This window comes from Rana temporaria, chromosome 8, assembly GCF_905171775.1.
Source record: "Rana temporaria chromosome 8, aRanTem1.1, whole genome shotgun sequence".
NCBI lineage: Eukaryota > Metazoa > Chordata > Amphibia > Anura > Ranidae > Rana > Rana temporaria.
This window is the reverse complement of record NC_053496.1, coordinates 19502534-19517765: the sequence shown is the minus strand read 5'-3', so window position 1 is coordinate 19517765 and position 15232 is coordinate 19502534. Positions and strand designations below refer to the sequence as shown.

Here is a 15232-nt window from a genome sequence, read left to right as displayed (position 1 = left end):
TGCTATCATTCTGCTATGGAAGAGCCCTGGGGCCATCATAAAAAAAAATAAAAAAAATCTGAGTTTCAAAGTCAGAATTCTGAGATTAAAAGTCAGAATTCTGAGTTTCAAAGTCAGAATTCTGAGATTAAAAGTCAGAATTCTGTGTTTCAAAGTCAGAATTCTGAGATTTAAAGTCAAAATTCTGAGATTAAATCTCAGAATTCTGAGTTTCTAAATATAGTAGTCTATATTAGGAGGATTTTAGGAGCAATTAGCAATAATGTAGTAACACCCATAGACCATCATTCTGCAGATATACAAGTATTGTGCTCTAGATATAAATCTGTAAATCTATTTTAGTTACAAACTCAGAATTCTGAGATTTAATCTCAGAATTATGACTTTAAATCTCAGAATTCTGACTTTAAAACTCAGAATTCTGACTTTGAAACTCAGAATTCTGACTTTGAAACTCAGAATTCTGACTTTGAAACTCAGAATTCTGACTTTGAAACACAGAATTCTGTCTTTTAATCTCAGAATTCTGACTTTGAAACTCAGATTTTTTTTATTTTTTTTTATGATGGCCCCAGGGCTCTTCCATAGAAAATAATAAAGAGAATTAAGAAAAAAAAAAGCATTCATATTGCTACAGAAAATAATTTTCATGGCCGTGAATATTCTTTTCTCTCTGGGAATTTTCATTTCTTGCACATGCGCATTTTTTTTTATATTACATTTCTCGCACGATTCTCCCATCATTGATTAGAAAATCGTTAGTTTTTCAAAAAATTTCCAACGTGTCCGATTCCTCAAATTTGATTGCTGCGTGAAAATCGGCTATTGCTGCAGCCCATTAATGGTGCGAAATTCGTATGAAAATTAATTGATACGATTTTCGAAAGAAAATTCTTTCAAAATTCGAACCGTGTATGGCAGGTTTAAGAGTTTTTTTTTTCCCCAGGTTTTAACACATACCAAATTTGGTAAGGTAAATCCAGTACCAAATAATCAGCCCCCTAAATGGGCTTTCTCGAAAAAGAGCAAGGTTGTAAATAGTGGTCCCAGTTCTCTGCTTTGGGGAAAATGTTCTGTAACTTGTTTATTAATGCTGATGGGTTGGAATAAAAATAGGTCAACAAATGGTCTAAAAATAAGAGGGTTGGAGGATCTCAGTTATGTGAAATGATTACAGGTAACCACTCGGGAGAAAAAGACGCCTAAACATTAAATATGACCTGTCATAAGGCAAGGGAAGTGTCAGGTCCTGATGTGTGTTGGAGAGTGGTGTTGTTTTCTTTCGAAGGGTTGGCATGCGTCACGCATCCCGATAAACCACTTCAGCCCCGGAAGGATTTGCCCCCTTAATGACCAGGCCATTTTTTGCGATATGGCACTGCGTCGCTTTACCTGAAAATTGCACGGTCGTTGTGGCGTTGTACCCAAACAAAATGTAATCGTCAATTGTCCCAAAAATGTGTCAAAAGTGTCCGATCTGTCTGCCGCGATGTCGCAGCCCCACTAAAAAACGCAGATCGCCGCCATTACTAGTAAAAAATAAATAAATTATAAAAATGCCTTAAATCTATTCCCTATTTTAGGAGGATACATATCGGCCTAAACTGATGAAGATTTTTTTTTTTTTTTACATATTGTTTTTGGATATTTATTATAGCAAAAAGTTTTAAATAATTATTTACTGTATCACTCGGCCCCGCCCCCCCAGCGCACCGCGTCATTGTTTGATTGACAGCAGCGGGAGCCAATGGCTGCGCTGCTATCAATCATCCAATGAATGAGCCGAGAAGAGCCAAAAAGCCCAGTCGAGAAGCCTGCTAGTTCATGACACGGGACTTTCGAGGGCTCAGGTAAGTAAACCGGGGGGGGGCTGGAAAACATCAGATGTTTTTTCATCTTAATGCATAGAATAAAAAAAAAAGATTTCACGTTTCAAGTCGTGGGTCGCGAGCACGCGCCCGCGACCCGGTCCGAAGCTCCGTGACCGGCGGACCGATCGCCGCTGGAGTCCCGCGATCGGTCCCCGGAGCTGAAGAACGGGGAGAGCTGTGTGTAAACACAGCTTCTCCGTTCTTCACTGTGGTGCTGTCATTGATCGTGTGTTCCCTTTTATAGGGAAACACAATCAATGACGTCACACCTACAGCCACACCCCCCTACAGTTATAAACACATATGAGGTCACACTTAACCCCTTCAGCGCCCCCTTGTGGTTAACTCCCAAACTGCAATTGCCATTTTCACAGTAAATAATGCATTTTTAATGCATTTTTTGGGTGAAAATTACACTGGTCCCAAAAATGTGTCAATATTGTCCGAAGTGTCCGCCATAATGTCGCAGTCACGAAAAAAATCGCTGATTGCCGCCATTAGCAAAAAATAAATAAATAATAAAAATGCAATAAAACTATCCCCTATTTTGTAAATGCTATAAATTTTGCGCAAACCAATCGATAAACGCTTATTGCGATTTTTTTACCAAAAATAGGTAGAATACGTATCGGCCTAAACTGAGGGAAAACAATTTTTTTTTATATATTTTTGGGGGATATTTATTATAGCAAAAAGTAAATATTGAATTTTTTTCAAAATTGTCGCTTTATTTTTGTTTATAGCGCAAAAAAAAAAAAAACGCAGGGGTGATCAAATACCACCAGAAGAAGGCTCTATTTGTGGGAAAAAAAGGACGCCAATTTTGTTTGGCAGCCACGTCGCACGACCGCGCAATTGTCTGTTAAATCGACGAAGTGCCGAATCGCAAAAACTGGCCAGGTCCTTTAGCTGCCTAAAGGTCCGGGTCTTAAGTGGTTAAATGGACAGTAGTGTGTTTCTGCAAAACTGAAAATGCACTATAAAAAATGCATAGGTGTGAACCAGTCCTAAACCGACAATCCTGGGCTGCTGAAAGCTGATTTCTGATAAGGTGACCTTGATTACCGCCAAGAATTGCTCTTGGCATTATATGGTTGAAACTTGGAAAACTCATCTGACATTACCGATGGATTATATGTTGACTTCTCAAGTAGTCTAAAGCTAGAGCCATTTCACATATATACAGCTTAACAGTCTCCTCCGTAAACTGGACATTTTGCTGTAGATGATATCGAAGATCTCCGCCCAAGAGTAAGTCTACAACCATAAACATGTCCTCTTCATCCTGGAAGGAATACCTGCAAAACAATACACATAGTGAGGGTGACTTTTTGTTGCTATTAGAAGACCTGATTGACTGCTTGTGTTAAAAGAAAAATGCAATAAATTGCACAAAGTGTTATTATAACAATAGAAGCACTGGAAACACTCTCTAGGCACAATTAAAAGAACATTCCAGAAAATAAAATAACCACAGGCATGCGCAAGGGGTGTGCCAGGTGTGCCTGGGCACACCCTAATCCTGGGATTGGTAACCTGTCAATGGTGGGCAGGTGACAGGTAAACCAAAATCCTTCCTTGCCGACCCTTAGAAACTGGACAGGAGAGGTGGCGGGGGGTGGAATTTGGTGGAACCGATCTGTATTTTCCTCCTGCAGCAGCTGAAACTAGGCTTCTCCTCCTCCTCACTTTTGTCAACATTCAGCTGCTACAGGAGGAAAATATAGGGGATCGGTACTGTAACAGAATGACCCGGGACAAACAGAGACTTTGTGAGGATGAGGGGTACTCCTGTACCGGTGTCACCAAGGAGTCTTATGTCTAGGGTCACCTTATGTCCGATAGGGCCATAGGGTCACTGAGAAATTATATCCTAAATTACAGGACAGGGGACATCACTGATAGTTCATATTGCAGGATCTTGAGATATTGCAAGTTGTTGGTTAATTGTGACCCAACCAGTCAATAGTGACTCATTTCTATGATTAGCCCTGGCTAGTGACATGCTAATTGAGTCTGCTTCTGAAAGACCTCTCATTGTGTGATGCTGCTTTGTGTGAATTCTATTGATATAAGATGTGTAATGGAACTTGCCAAGCTGTATGCGGAGACAGAACGTCTGTCTAGGGATGTGGATTGAGAAGAGATCATTGTGTGATGGTGTTTTGTTTGAGTTCTGTTAATGAAGGAATGTGCAGTGATTAGGTCATGATAATTATAGCCCGGCGCCGAGATGTCTAGAATGTTTAGCAATTAGACATCGGAAGATGTATTGAAGCCCCCCCCAGGGTGTGGGTGGATAGTTTGATTGTTCATGTGCCTTGAAAACTGTATAAAAGCTGAGAGTGAACCATTAAAGTTGTCTTCATTTTGGAACAAGTACAGAGCTGTGTGTCTCGTCTTGATTCTGGGGAAATGGGATGGATCGGGTCCTGTTGGTTGGAGTGTCGATAAGCTGTCTTGGATGGGATGGAAGGTCGTAAACGGTGGTGACCGTTACAGGTACTAATCTATGCCACCCCTCCTTTCCCTGTTACTCTTCCTTCTATTGCCCAGGTCCCCCATGTGCTCCCTTACTCGCCCTTCATCCCATTGTTTCAGGATGGAGAGTGGTGAAGAGGCCGGCAAATATTTCAAATGCATATGTGTTGGAGCTTTGGGGTGCACACCCTAATGCAAGACTGCCCACACCTATGAAAATAAATTTTTTTGGCAACTATCCTCCTTCCTTTGCTGCCCTTTCATTGATTTTTGCCTCGTTTCCACTGAGCGGATCAGTTCGGGTCGGTACTGTTAGGAACGGTTAGAATGGTCCGGTCTGTTCTGTTGAGCATTTCCACTGCAAGTCGGACCATCAGGGGCCATACAGGGTTTCGAAAAAATGCCTAGCGTGTCCACCAATCAGTGGAATGTATTGTGTGAAGCCAGTAGCTCCGCCCTAACTGAACCGTACCATTTTCTATGGCCCCACATCTGAAGCAGGACCCAGATTGGTGCGGTATGGTTCGGTTGTATGGGCCGCTTTCATAATGGAAACACCCAAATAGCGTACCGTACCGAACCGGTCCGCTCAGTGGAAATTAGGCATTTGTCACCTATGCAGTACAGGAACTTTGCCAAAAGAAAAAAAGTTTTTCAGTGTTTTTTTTTTTTTTAAAGTGGCTGTAAAGGCTGAAGATTTTTTTACCTTCTTTGCGCTGCCCCCCCTACAACCGCCACTAATACCTAAAATAAAGAGACACTTGAGACGGGATATTTGGTCATGATCAATGGTTATTGGTCCCAAGATTATATTGCAACAGGACAACGAACCCAAACATGTGTCATTAAGAACTAACTTCAGAGTAAAGAACAAGGAGTCCTGGAAGGTATGGTTTGGCCTCCACAGAGCCCTGATCTCAACAACATGCAGTCTGTCTGGGATGACATGAAGAGACAGAAGGATTTGAGGCAGCCTACATCTATAGAAGATCTGTGGTTAGTTCTCCAAGATGTATGGAACGACCTCCCAGCTGAGTTCCTTCAAAAACTGTGTGCAAGCCTACAGTACCCTAGAAGAATTGATGCTGTTTTGAAGGCAAAGGGTGGTCACACCAAATATTGATTTGATTTAGATTTCTCTTCTTTTCATTTACTTTCCATTTTGTTAATTGATAAATATAAACTAACACTTCTATTTCTGAAAACATTCTTAACCACTTGCTTACTGGGCACTTAAACCCCCCCCCCCCCCCCCTCCTGCCCAGACCAATTTTCAGCTTTCCACGCTCTCACTCTTTGAATGACAATTGCGCGGTCATACTACACTGTACCCAAATGATTTTTTTTTTTAAATCCCACAAATAGAGCTTCTTTTGGTGGTATTTATAAGGGTAAAATGGGGGTAGTGGCGCTGCCTAATCATGAAGGGTTACCAACGGGCCCCTAAAGGGGATAAGAGTGAAGAGACTCTGATCCCAGCAAGTTGCTATGATCAGAGTTTCTTCACTCTTATCCCCTTTAGGGGCCTGTAGGTACCCTTCAGGATTAGGCAGCGCCACTACCCCCATTTTACCCTTATATTCTTTAGAATCTCCTTTGGGGGGCTGCAGCCTCACTTTTACCTCCTAAACGCGGGGTTTACTTACTATTTTGGTAGTATTTGATCACCTCTGCAGTTTTTTTTTGGTTAAAAAAATAAAAAAAGACTGAATTAAAAAAATACAAAACTCGTTTATATTTTGTTATAAAAGTTTGCAAACATGTAATTTTTGGCCTTCATTGGTGTACGCTGATGAGGCTGCATTGATTGGCACTGATGGGCTACACTAATGGGCACCGATGGGCTGCACTGATGGGCATTGATAGGCGTCACTGGTGGGCACTGAGAGGTGGCACTGAACGGCAATGATAGGTGGCACTGGTGGGCACCGATAAGTGACACTCATAAGTGGCAGTGATGGGCACTGATAGGTGGCAGTGATGGGTGGCAATACTGGGCACTGATCGGCACTGGTAGGTGACACTGATTGGCACCACACTTAGTGGGCATTGATCTGTGGCACTCGTGGGCATTAATAACAAGTGGCACTTTTTTGCACTGGTTGGCACTGTGTGCACTGGCAGGACGGTACTGGTAGGCACAGATGAGGTGCCTGTGTCTGTTCCTCTTTGGGACCGATGTCCCTTGCACAAGAACCGGTGATCGGCTTTTGTTTACATCACATGATCAGCTCTCATTGGCTGACAGCTGATCACGTGGTAAGGGACCGGCCCGTTACTCGGATCTGTGATCACCCGAGTCTCAGTGATCACAGCGTGTGCCACATGTCCTGCAGGGGGCGTGCGGGGAGCGTGCGAAGGAATGGACATCTATTGACGGCCTCCCGGCAAAGCAGGTCCGCGCTGTAGCCGTCATTCGGCTATAGCGTGGACGCGAAGTGGTTAATTTACTGCATTTCTTAACACTTGCCTAAAACTTTTGCACAGTATTGTATATCTACTTACTATAATTCTTGGAAGGCACACTGCCATCAAAGGTTTACATTTAAGGTCATCCAGGAAACGTGGTCCTCTAACTTCCATCCAGTCACTCGAGTCCCGTTGCTGTCTGTACCTTGGGGTTGCCAATGTACACTTATTATTGAATGTAACTGAATATAAGCCCAGGGAAATAAAAGACAAGGGATCCATGGTTCCAAGCACCACCCTTTGAGAGAGAGAGGGTGCAGAAATTACACAGAAGGCTCTCGTGCCAAGAGGCAGGCCCGTCGCTACAAGACAGGCAAACCAAGCAATTGCTTGGGGCCCCGAGCTGGCCTGGGGCCCCAAGCAGGGCCCTTGCCGCCCTTCCTATATGCTGCAGGCTCTCTATATTCTATTATTGAATGTAACTGAATATAAGCCCAGGGAAAAAAAAGACAAGGGATCCATGGTTCCAAGCACCACCCTTTGAGAGAGAGGGTGCAGAAATTACACAGAAAGCTCTCGTGCCAAGAGGCAGGCCCGTCGCTACAAGACAGGCAAACCAAGCAATTGCTTGGGGCCCCGAGTTGGCCTGGGGCCCCAAGCAGGGCCCTTGCCGCCCTTCCTATAACAGTGGTGCAGCACTGTTGCCTCAAGTCGTCACTTTCCCTTCTCTGTAGCATGGCTGAGCTCCTCTTCCTTCCTCCTGTCAGTCCGGACTCCAGCCGGGTACTGTGCGGTACAGGAGATTCAGTTTCCTGTTCCCAGCCGGACTGACAGGAAGTGCACACTGAGTGCTCACTTCCTTTCAGTCCGGCCATGAACAGGAAACTGAATCTCCTGCCGTGCAGTACGGACCCAGTAGGGAGGGGGGGCGTAAAAAGAACATAGGGAGGGAGGGGGCCAGGGAGAGTAAATATAACATGGGGGGATTTGCGTGCGGGGGGGGGGGGTTGGGGGGTCCTCCGTGTCCATTTTGCTTGGGGCCCCTAAATTCCTTCAAACTGCGCTGCCAAGAGGCCACAGGTTCAATGCAAAAGGCCTATTGGCTACAATGGATAACATAGAACTCAAGGTAAATTTAGCACATTCTCTGACTTTTCGTGGATGGCCTTAGATGATTGCAGATTTATTTTATTTTTTTCCTTGAGTTGTTCTTTAATCACTTAATAAAAGTACCAAAGGCGGCACACACAGCACCCATCCCCGCTCCAGGCAGCAATAAAACCGCTTGTATTTACACACATAAATGGGCACATCTGTCGTCACTTTCAAGGTTATTTTTTTGTGTGGGTTTTGAGACTCACAAACCTTCACAGCAGTGTCATAAAATATGCAATTAAATTTAATGTCGGAACATAAAGATTGAAAACGAGCTATCGATCAACGACATGCCATTAATTAGGGCAGGACTCATTTTCTTTTACAGTAAAACCATGGTTTGAGAGTAACTTGGTTTGAGAGCGTTTTGTAAGACAAGCAACATTTTTTTTATAAATCTTGGCAAGATGGCGGCAACGGCATCGAATGTGACGAGCGCATGCTCGTCGTACGCAATGACGCCACCGCGTTCTTACCTTTCCAAAAGAACCACGGTTCTTTCGAAAGGAGTGTGTACACTCGGCGGGCATGAGATTCCTGCCAAGAATCTCATCAGGACAAACAACGTTTTTTCCCTGACGAGATTCCGGCCCGTGTGTACACTCGGCTTGAGTCTAAAAATACAAAACTGCGAGAACAAACATCCCAGCCTTTCTCCTAGTTACCTAGTAAAAGATGCAAGATGCGACGCTGTGCCAGAATGCCGCTGTTCATAATTCTGCTTTGACAGAATGAAGTCGCAAGTTAAAAAGAAAAATGACTTACCAAAGATTAACTAAAAAGATATGTTCAATTTCCTGCATGATCTCCAGCTCCCGGAAAACGTTGCGCACTTCGTCCCGCTCAATGCACTGCTGTTTATTCATGTACTTCATGGCATACATTGTCTCTGTGTCTTTCTTCTGAACAATGCAAACCTACGATGATATAACAAAGAAAGGGAAATGGATTACTAAGCTAACAAATAGTAATTCTTACATTCAAAAGACAAGTGGCAACATATTATGAAGTGTTGTACATCGGAATCTCCCAGATAAATAGACATGGATAGAAATGTCTTCTAATAATAGGTAATGGGAGGAAAGAGCAGGTAGCTGTTTGTTTGTTTTTTTCTTATAAGCAAACATGTCATACTTACCTCCTCTGTGCAAGGGTTTTGCACAGAGTGGCCTCATCCTCCTCTTCTGGGGTCCCTTGGATTTATGGCTCCTCCTCTTCTCAAGTGCCCCCATGGTCGTACCGGGGATGTTTGGTCACCCTACTTTATAACCCCTTTAATGTAGTCTATGCATTAGCAAGTGAGCAAGCCTCAATGGGGTACTCGGCAGGGGACCCAAAAAGAAGACTATTGGGGGTGCTCTGTGCAAAACCATTGCACAGAGTAGGTTAGTATAAGACAAACTTTAGAATCACTCTAAATCTAAGCAGTAAACATAATGGCCCGGATTCAGAAAGGAGTTACGTCGGCGTATCTCCAGATACGCCGTCGTAACTCCGAATGCGGGCCGTCGCATCTCGGCGCCCGATTCATTGAATCAGATACGCCTCAATGTTGCCTAGATACGAGCGGCGTAAGTCTCTTACGCCGTCGTATCTTAGGGTGCATATTTACGCTGACCGCTAGGGGCGCTTCCGTAGATTTCCGCGTAGAATGTGCAAATGAGATAGATACGGCGATTCAGAAACGTACGTCCGCCCGACGCTTTGATATACGTCGTTTACGTAAGGCTTTTTCCGGCGTAAAGTTACCCCTGCTATATGAGGCGTAGCCAATGTTAAGTATGGACGTCGGGCCAGCGTCGAATTTTGCGTCGTTTACGTCGTTTGCGTAAGTCCTACGCGAATAGGGCTGTGCGTAAGTTACGTTCACGTCTAAAGCAATGACTATTTGCGGCGTAATTTGGAGCATGCGCACTGGGATACTTTCACGGACGGCGCATGCGCCGTTCGTTAGTAACGTCAATTACGTGGGGTCACGACTATTTAGCATACAACACGCCCCCTACCAGCCTATTTTGAATTAGGTGGGCTTACGCCGGCCCATATACGCTATGCCGCCGTAACTTCGTCCGCAAGTTCTTTCTGAATACAGGACTTGCCTCTTAAAGTTACGGCGGCGTAGCGTAAATGAGATACGTTACGCCCGCCTAAAGATAGGCAGATCTTTCTGAATCCGGGCCAATGTATTTTGTCATAATCTGCAATAAAGAAGAGATGCATTTTCTGTTGTCGTCTAAACAGCAGTAACTGAATATGAATGACTAGCACTCAGGAAGGGGCCCTCCCTCATCCATCACTGGAGGCGCTCATGAAGAATGTACTTCCAGAAATATCATTCCTCCAGACTGCTGTGCGCAAAAATACGGAGAAGGTTAGTTGCTGCATAGAAGAAAACATCCATTATTACACGCTGACAGATACTTAATATGAGCTTTACCATGCAAGCCAGCGATAAACCATCCTGTCAGTGAAATAATTAGAAAAGAGCAAAGGTACAAGGTGCACCGGCTTCCTCTGCACCTGCAGATGCGCTCAGGAGGTGAGAACGGGGATCTTTAGCCTGAAGCTGTTGGTATTGAGTAACCTGAGTGACTTATGATGATGAGCTATAATTACGTAGAAAACATCATTATACATTCAGTTACCAAACATGTGAACAATAAGAATGGAAGCACAAGCAGGCATATTGGTGTATTTATTAAAAAAAAAAAATGCAAAACTACTCTTGTGAAACTGCATGTGAATTTGTTCTATGTGAATGGGGACAAAAACAAATGTTATTAGCCTATTTTATTTCCATGTCCAGGTTCATTCTCACAGAACAGAGTAAATCAGGAAGATACTGCACTATGGCCACTAGATGGCGCTGATTATCATAGGGGATATATGCCTACTAGAAATGTGCACACTGAAATATTTTGTTTTGGAAATTCAGTTTCGTTCGATAAATACATTTATTTAGTTACTGCGGAAATACGTTTTCATTTATTTTGTTTCATTTAACCACTTAAGGACTGCCTCCTGCACATAAACGACCCGTTCCGAAGCTCCGTGACCGCGGGACCCGCGGACCTGATCGTTTTGTTTTTTTTGGGGGAGGGGATATTTTTTTTATAGGAAATAGTAAGTAAAAAATTGTTTGTTTGTTTGTTTTTTTCAAAATTGTTGCTCTTTTTTTGTTTATACACAGAGAGCCAGAACAGGGATCTATCAATGTAAACAGATCCCTGTTCTGTCACAGGAGTAGAGAGAGATCGTCTGTTTCTAGTGATCAATCTACTGTATATACTCGAGTATAAGTCAAGTTTTTCAGCACATTTTTTTTTGTGCTGAAAATGCCCCCCTCGGCTTATACTCGAGTCACCTTTTTGTGCCTAATCTCCTGGAATTTGGGGATCCGGTACCAAACTTGGCACACATGTAGCCCCACTCTTCCTCTACAAATGTGCAAAGTTTGTTGTCCGGGGGTCCTACGGCCGGGGAGCACCGATTTTATAAATGGCGGGCACCCCTTCCATAGACTCCCATGTTAAACGGTCATTACTCTAGTAACTTTGGGGACCCGGTACCAGAACACATGTAGCACCAGTTCTCCTCTACAAGTGTGCAAAGTTTGCTGTCGGGGGGACCTACGGCCGGGAAACACAGATTTTTCGAAGCCGGGCATCCCTTCTATATACTCCCATGTTAAACGTAAGTCTAGTCATGGGCACAGTGAGACATGGGCACAGTGAGACATGGGCACGGTGAGGCATGGGCACGGTGAGGCATGGGCACGGTGAAGCATGGGCACGGTGAAGCATGGGCATGGTAAGGCATGGGCACGGTGAGGCATGAGCACAGTGAGGCATGGGCACAGTGAGGCATGGGCACGGTGAGGCATGGGCACGGTGAGGCATGGGCACGGTGAAGCATGGGCATGGTAAGGCATGAGCACAGTGAGGCATGGGCACAGTGAGGCATGGGCACAGTGAGGCATGGGCACGGTGAGGCATGGGCACGGTGAGACATGCACATGGACACAGTGAGGCAAAGTGAGGCATGCACATAGACACCCTAGGCTTATACTCGAGTCAATATGTTTTCCCATTTTTTTGTGGTAAAATTAGGTGCCTCGGCTTATATTCAGGTCGGCTTATACTCGAATATATACGGTACGCTTATTGTGATTTTTTTTTTACCAAAAATATGTAGAAGAATACATATTGGTCTAAACTGATGAAGAATTTGTTTTTGTTTAATTTTAGATATTTATTATAGCAAAAAGTTCCAAATATTGTTTTTTTTTTTTCAAAATAGTCACTTTTTTTTTGTTTATAGCGCAAAAAATAAAAACCATAGAGGTGATCAAATACCACCAAAAGAAAGCTCTATTTGTGGGGAAAAAAGGACATCAATTTTGTTTGGGTTCAACGACGCAGGATCACTCAATTGTCTGTTAAAGCGACGCAGTGCCGTATCGCAAATAATGGCCTGGGTAAAATCTTTAAGAGGAAAATCTTTTGGTCTGTAAGTGGTTAAAAATATACAGTACAGACCAGAAGTTTGGACACACCTTCTCATTCAAAGAGTTTTCTTTTATTTTCATGACTATGAAAATTGTAGATTCACACTGAAGGCATCAAAACTATGAATTAACCACTTCCCGACGGCCGCATGTATATGTACGTCCACAGAATGGCACGTACAGGCAAATGGGCGTACATGTACGTCCTTGCCTTTCCGCGGGTCGGGGGTCCGATCGGGACCCCCCCCCCGCTACATGCGGCGGTCGGGTTCCCTCGGGGAGCGATCCGGGACGACGCGGCTATTTGTTTATAGCCGCTCCGTCGCGATCGCTCCCCGGAGCTGAAGAACGGGGAGAGCCGTATGTAAACACGGCTTCCCCGTGCTTCACTGTGGCGGCGTATCGATCGAGTGATCCCTTATATAAGGGAGACTCGATCGATGACGTCAGTCCTACAGCCACACCACCCTACAGTTGTAAACACACACTAGGTGAACACTAACTCCTTCAGCGCCCCCCTGTGGTTAACTCCCAAACTGCAACTGTCATTTTCACAATAAACAATGCAATTTAAATGCATTTTTTGCTGTGAAAATGACAATGGTCCCAAAAATGTGTCAAAATTGTCCGAAGTGTCCGCCATAATGTCGCAGTCACGAAAAAAATCGCTGATCGCCGCCATTAGTAGTAAAAAAAAAATTATTAATAAAAATGCAATAAAACTATCCCCTATTTTGTAAACGCTATAAATTTTGCGCAAACCAATCGATAAACGCTTATTGCGATTTTTTTACTAAAAATAGGTCGAAGAATATGTATCGGCCTAAACTGAGGGAATTTTTTTTTTTATATATATATGTTTTTGGGGGATATTTCTTATAACAAAAAGTAAAAAATATTGCATTTTTTTCAAAATTGTCGCTTTATTTTTGTTTATAGCGAAAAAAATAAAAACCGCAGAGGTGATCAAATACCACCAAAATAAAGCTCTATTTGTGGGGAAAAAAGGACGCCAATTTTGTTTGGGAGCCACGGCGCACGACCGCGCAATTGTCTGTTAAAGCGACGCAGTGCTGAATCGCAAAACCTGGCCTGGGCATTTAGCTGCTTAAAGGTCCGGGGCTTAAGTGGTTAACACATGTGGAATTATACATAACAAAAAAGTGTGAAACAACTGAAAATATATTTAATATTCTAGGTTCTTCCACCTTTTGCAGCAGACACATCTCTAGAACTGGTAAGAGGAGACTGTGTGAATCAGGCCTTCATGGTAGAATATCTGCTAGGAAACCACTGCTAAAGAAAGGCAACAAGCAGTAGAGACTTGTTTGGGGTAAAGAACACAAGGGATGGACATTAGACCAGTGGAAATCTGTGCTTTGGTCTGATGAGTCCAAACTTGAGATCTTTGGTTCCAACCCCTGTGTCTTTGTGCGACGCAGAAAAGGTGAACGGATGGACTCTACATGCCTGGTTCCCACCGTGAAGCATGGAGGAGGAGGTGTGATGGTGTGGGGGTGCTTTGCTGGTGACACTGTTGGGGATTTAATAAAAACTGAAAGCATACTGAACCAGCATGGCTACCACAGCATCTTGCAGCGGCATGCTATTCCATCCGGTTTGCGTTTAGTTGGACCATCATTTATTTTTCAACAGGACAATGACCCCAAACACACCTCCAGGCTGTGTAAGGGCTATTTGACCAAGAAGGAGAGTGATGGGGTGCTGCGCCAGGTGACAACCTCTTGAAGCTCATCAAGAGAATGCCAAGAGTGTGCCAAGCAGTAATCAAAGCAAAAGGTGGCTACTTTGAAGAACCTAGAATATGAAATATATTTTCAGTTGTTTCACACTTTTTTGTTATGTATAATTCCACATGTGTTACTTCATAGTTTTGATGCCTTCAGTGTGAATCTACAATTTTCATAGTCATGAAAATAAAGAAAACTCTTTGAATGAGAAGGTGTGTCCAAACTTTTGGTCTGTACTGTATATATTTTTAAGGTTTAAACTATATAAATCTGATAATTCTAAGATTACGTTTAGCCCTCCCCCCACAGCATGTACTTAGGCAAAACTGGTCCAGCATGGCCTCTATCTCTGGAGAACTGACATCCCATAGAAAGCATATACCAGAATATAGGGTCATACAAGGGGGGAAAAATTGTTAATTTAAAAATGAAGCATTTTAAAAGCCAATATTTCTTATATTTCATTACTGACTGCGGAATGATGTTAATTTTTTTGTAATGGATTTTTCTTCCAGTCCTCGGATTGATTGAATGCGCCACTTAACTGAAATTAAATGGAAAATACTACATGAGTGTAAGCCTAGGGGCTTGTTCAATGAGCGTTTAGCCTTATCCCCCAAAACAGAAATTAAACTCATTTTCCTTTTAATACAGTTCCTAGGCAATATTCAATTGCTGTGGCATCATTCTCCATAGTGAGATCAAAGACCAGGAACATTCCAGTTTCGGGACTTAAAATTTTGGATATCTGCATTGCAAAAGTATTCATCCCCCCTTGGCTTTTTACCTATTTTGTTACATTACAGCCTATAATTCCTTGTTTTTTTAATCTGAATTATATGTGATGGATTCGAACACAATAGTCTAAGTTGGTGAAGTAAAATTAGAAGATTATGGGCCAGATCCTCAAAAGGGATACGCCGGCGTAACTGCTGTTACGCCGTCGTATCGCTGTTTCTAACTATGGAACTGATCCACAGAATCAGTTTTCCATAGTTAGGCAGAAGATCTGACATGTGTAAGGGACTTACACTGCCGGATCTTAGGATGCAGTCCTG

At 43.3% G+C, this 15232-nt stretch overlaps 1 protein-coding gene across 1 annotated transcript in view; it reads right to left on the bottom strand.

Annotated features, from left to right (window-relative positions):
- Positions 1 to 15232, bottom strand: part of STK32C (serine/threonine kinase 32C) — a 293893-nt gene that overhangs the window by 36249 nt on the left and 242412 nt on the right. Inside the window, exons 3-4 of the mRNA XM_040361363.1 lie at positions 8682 to 8833; positions 2996 to 3169 (exon numbers count right to left, since the gene is read on the bottom strand). Coding sequence (XP_040217297.1) covers positions 2996 to 3169; positions 8682 to 8833 — 326 coding nt within the window. The remainder of the gene's footprint in view (positions 1 to 2995; positions 3170 to 8681; positions 8834 to 15232) is intronic.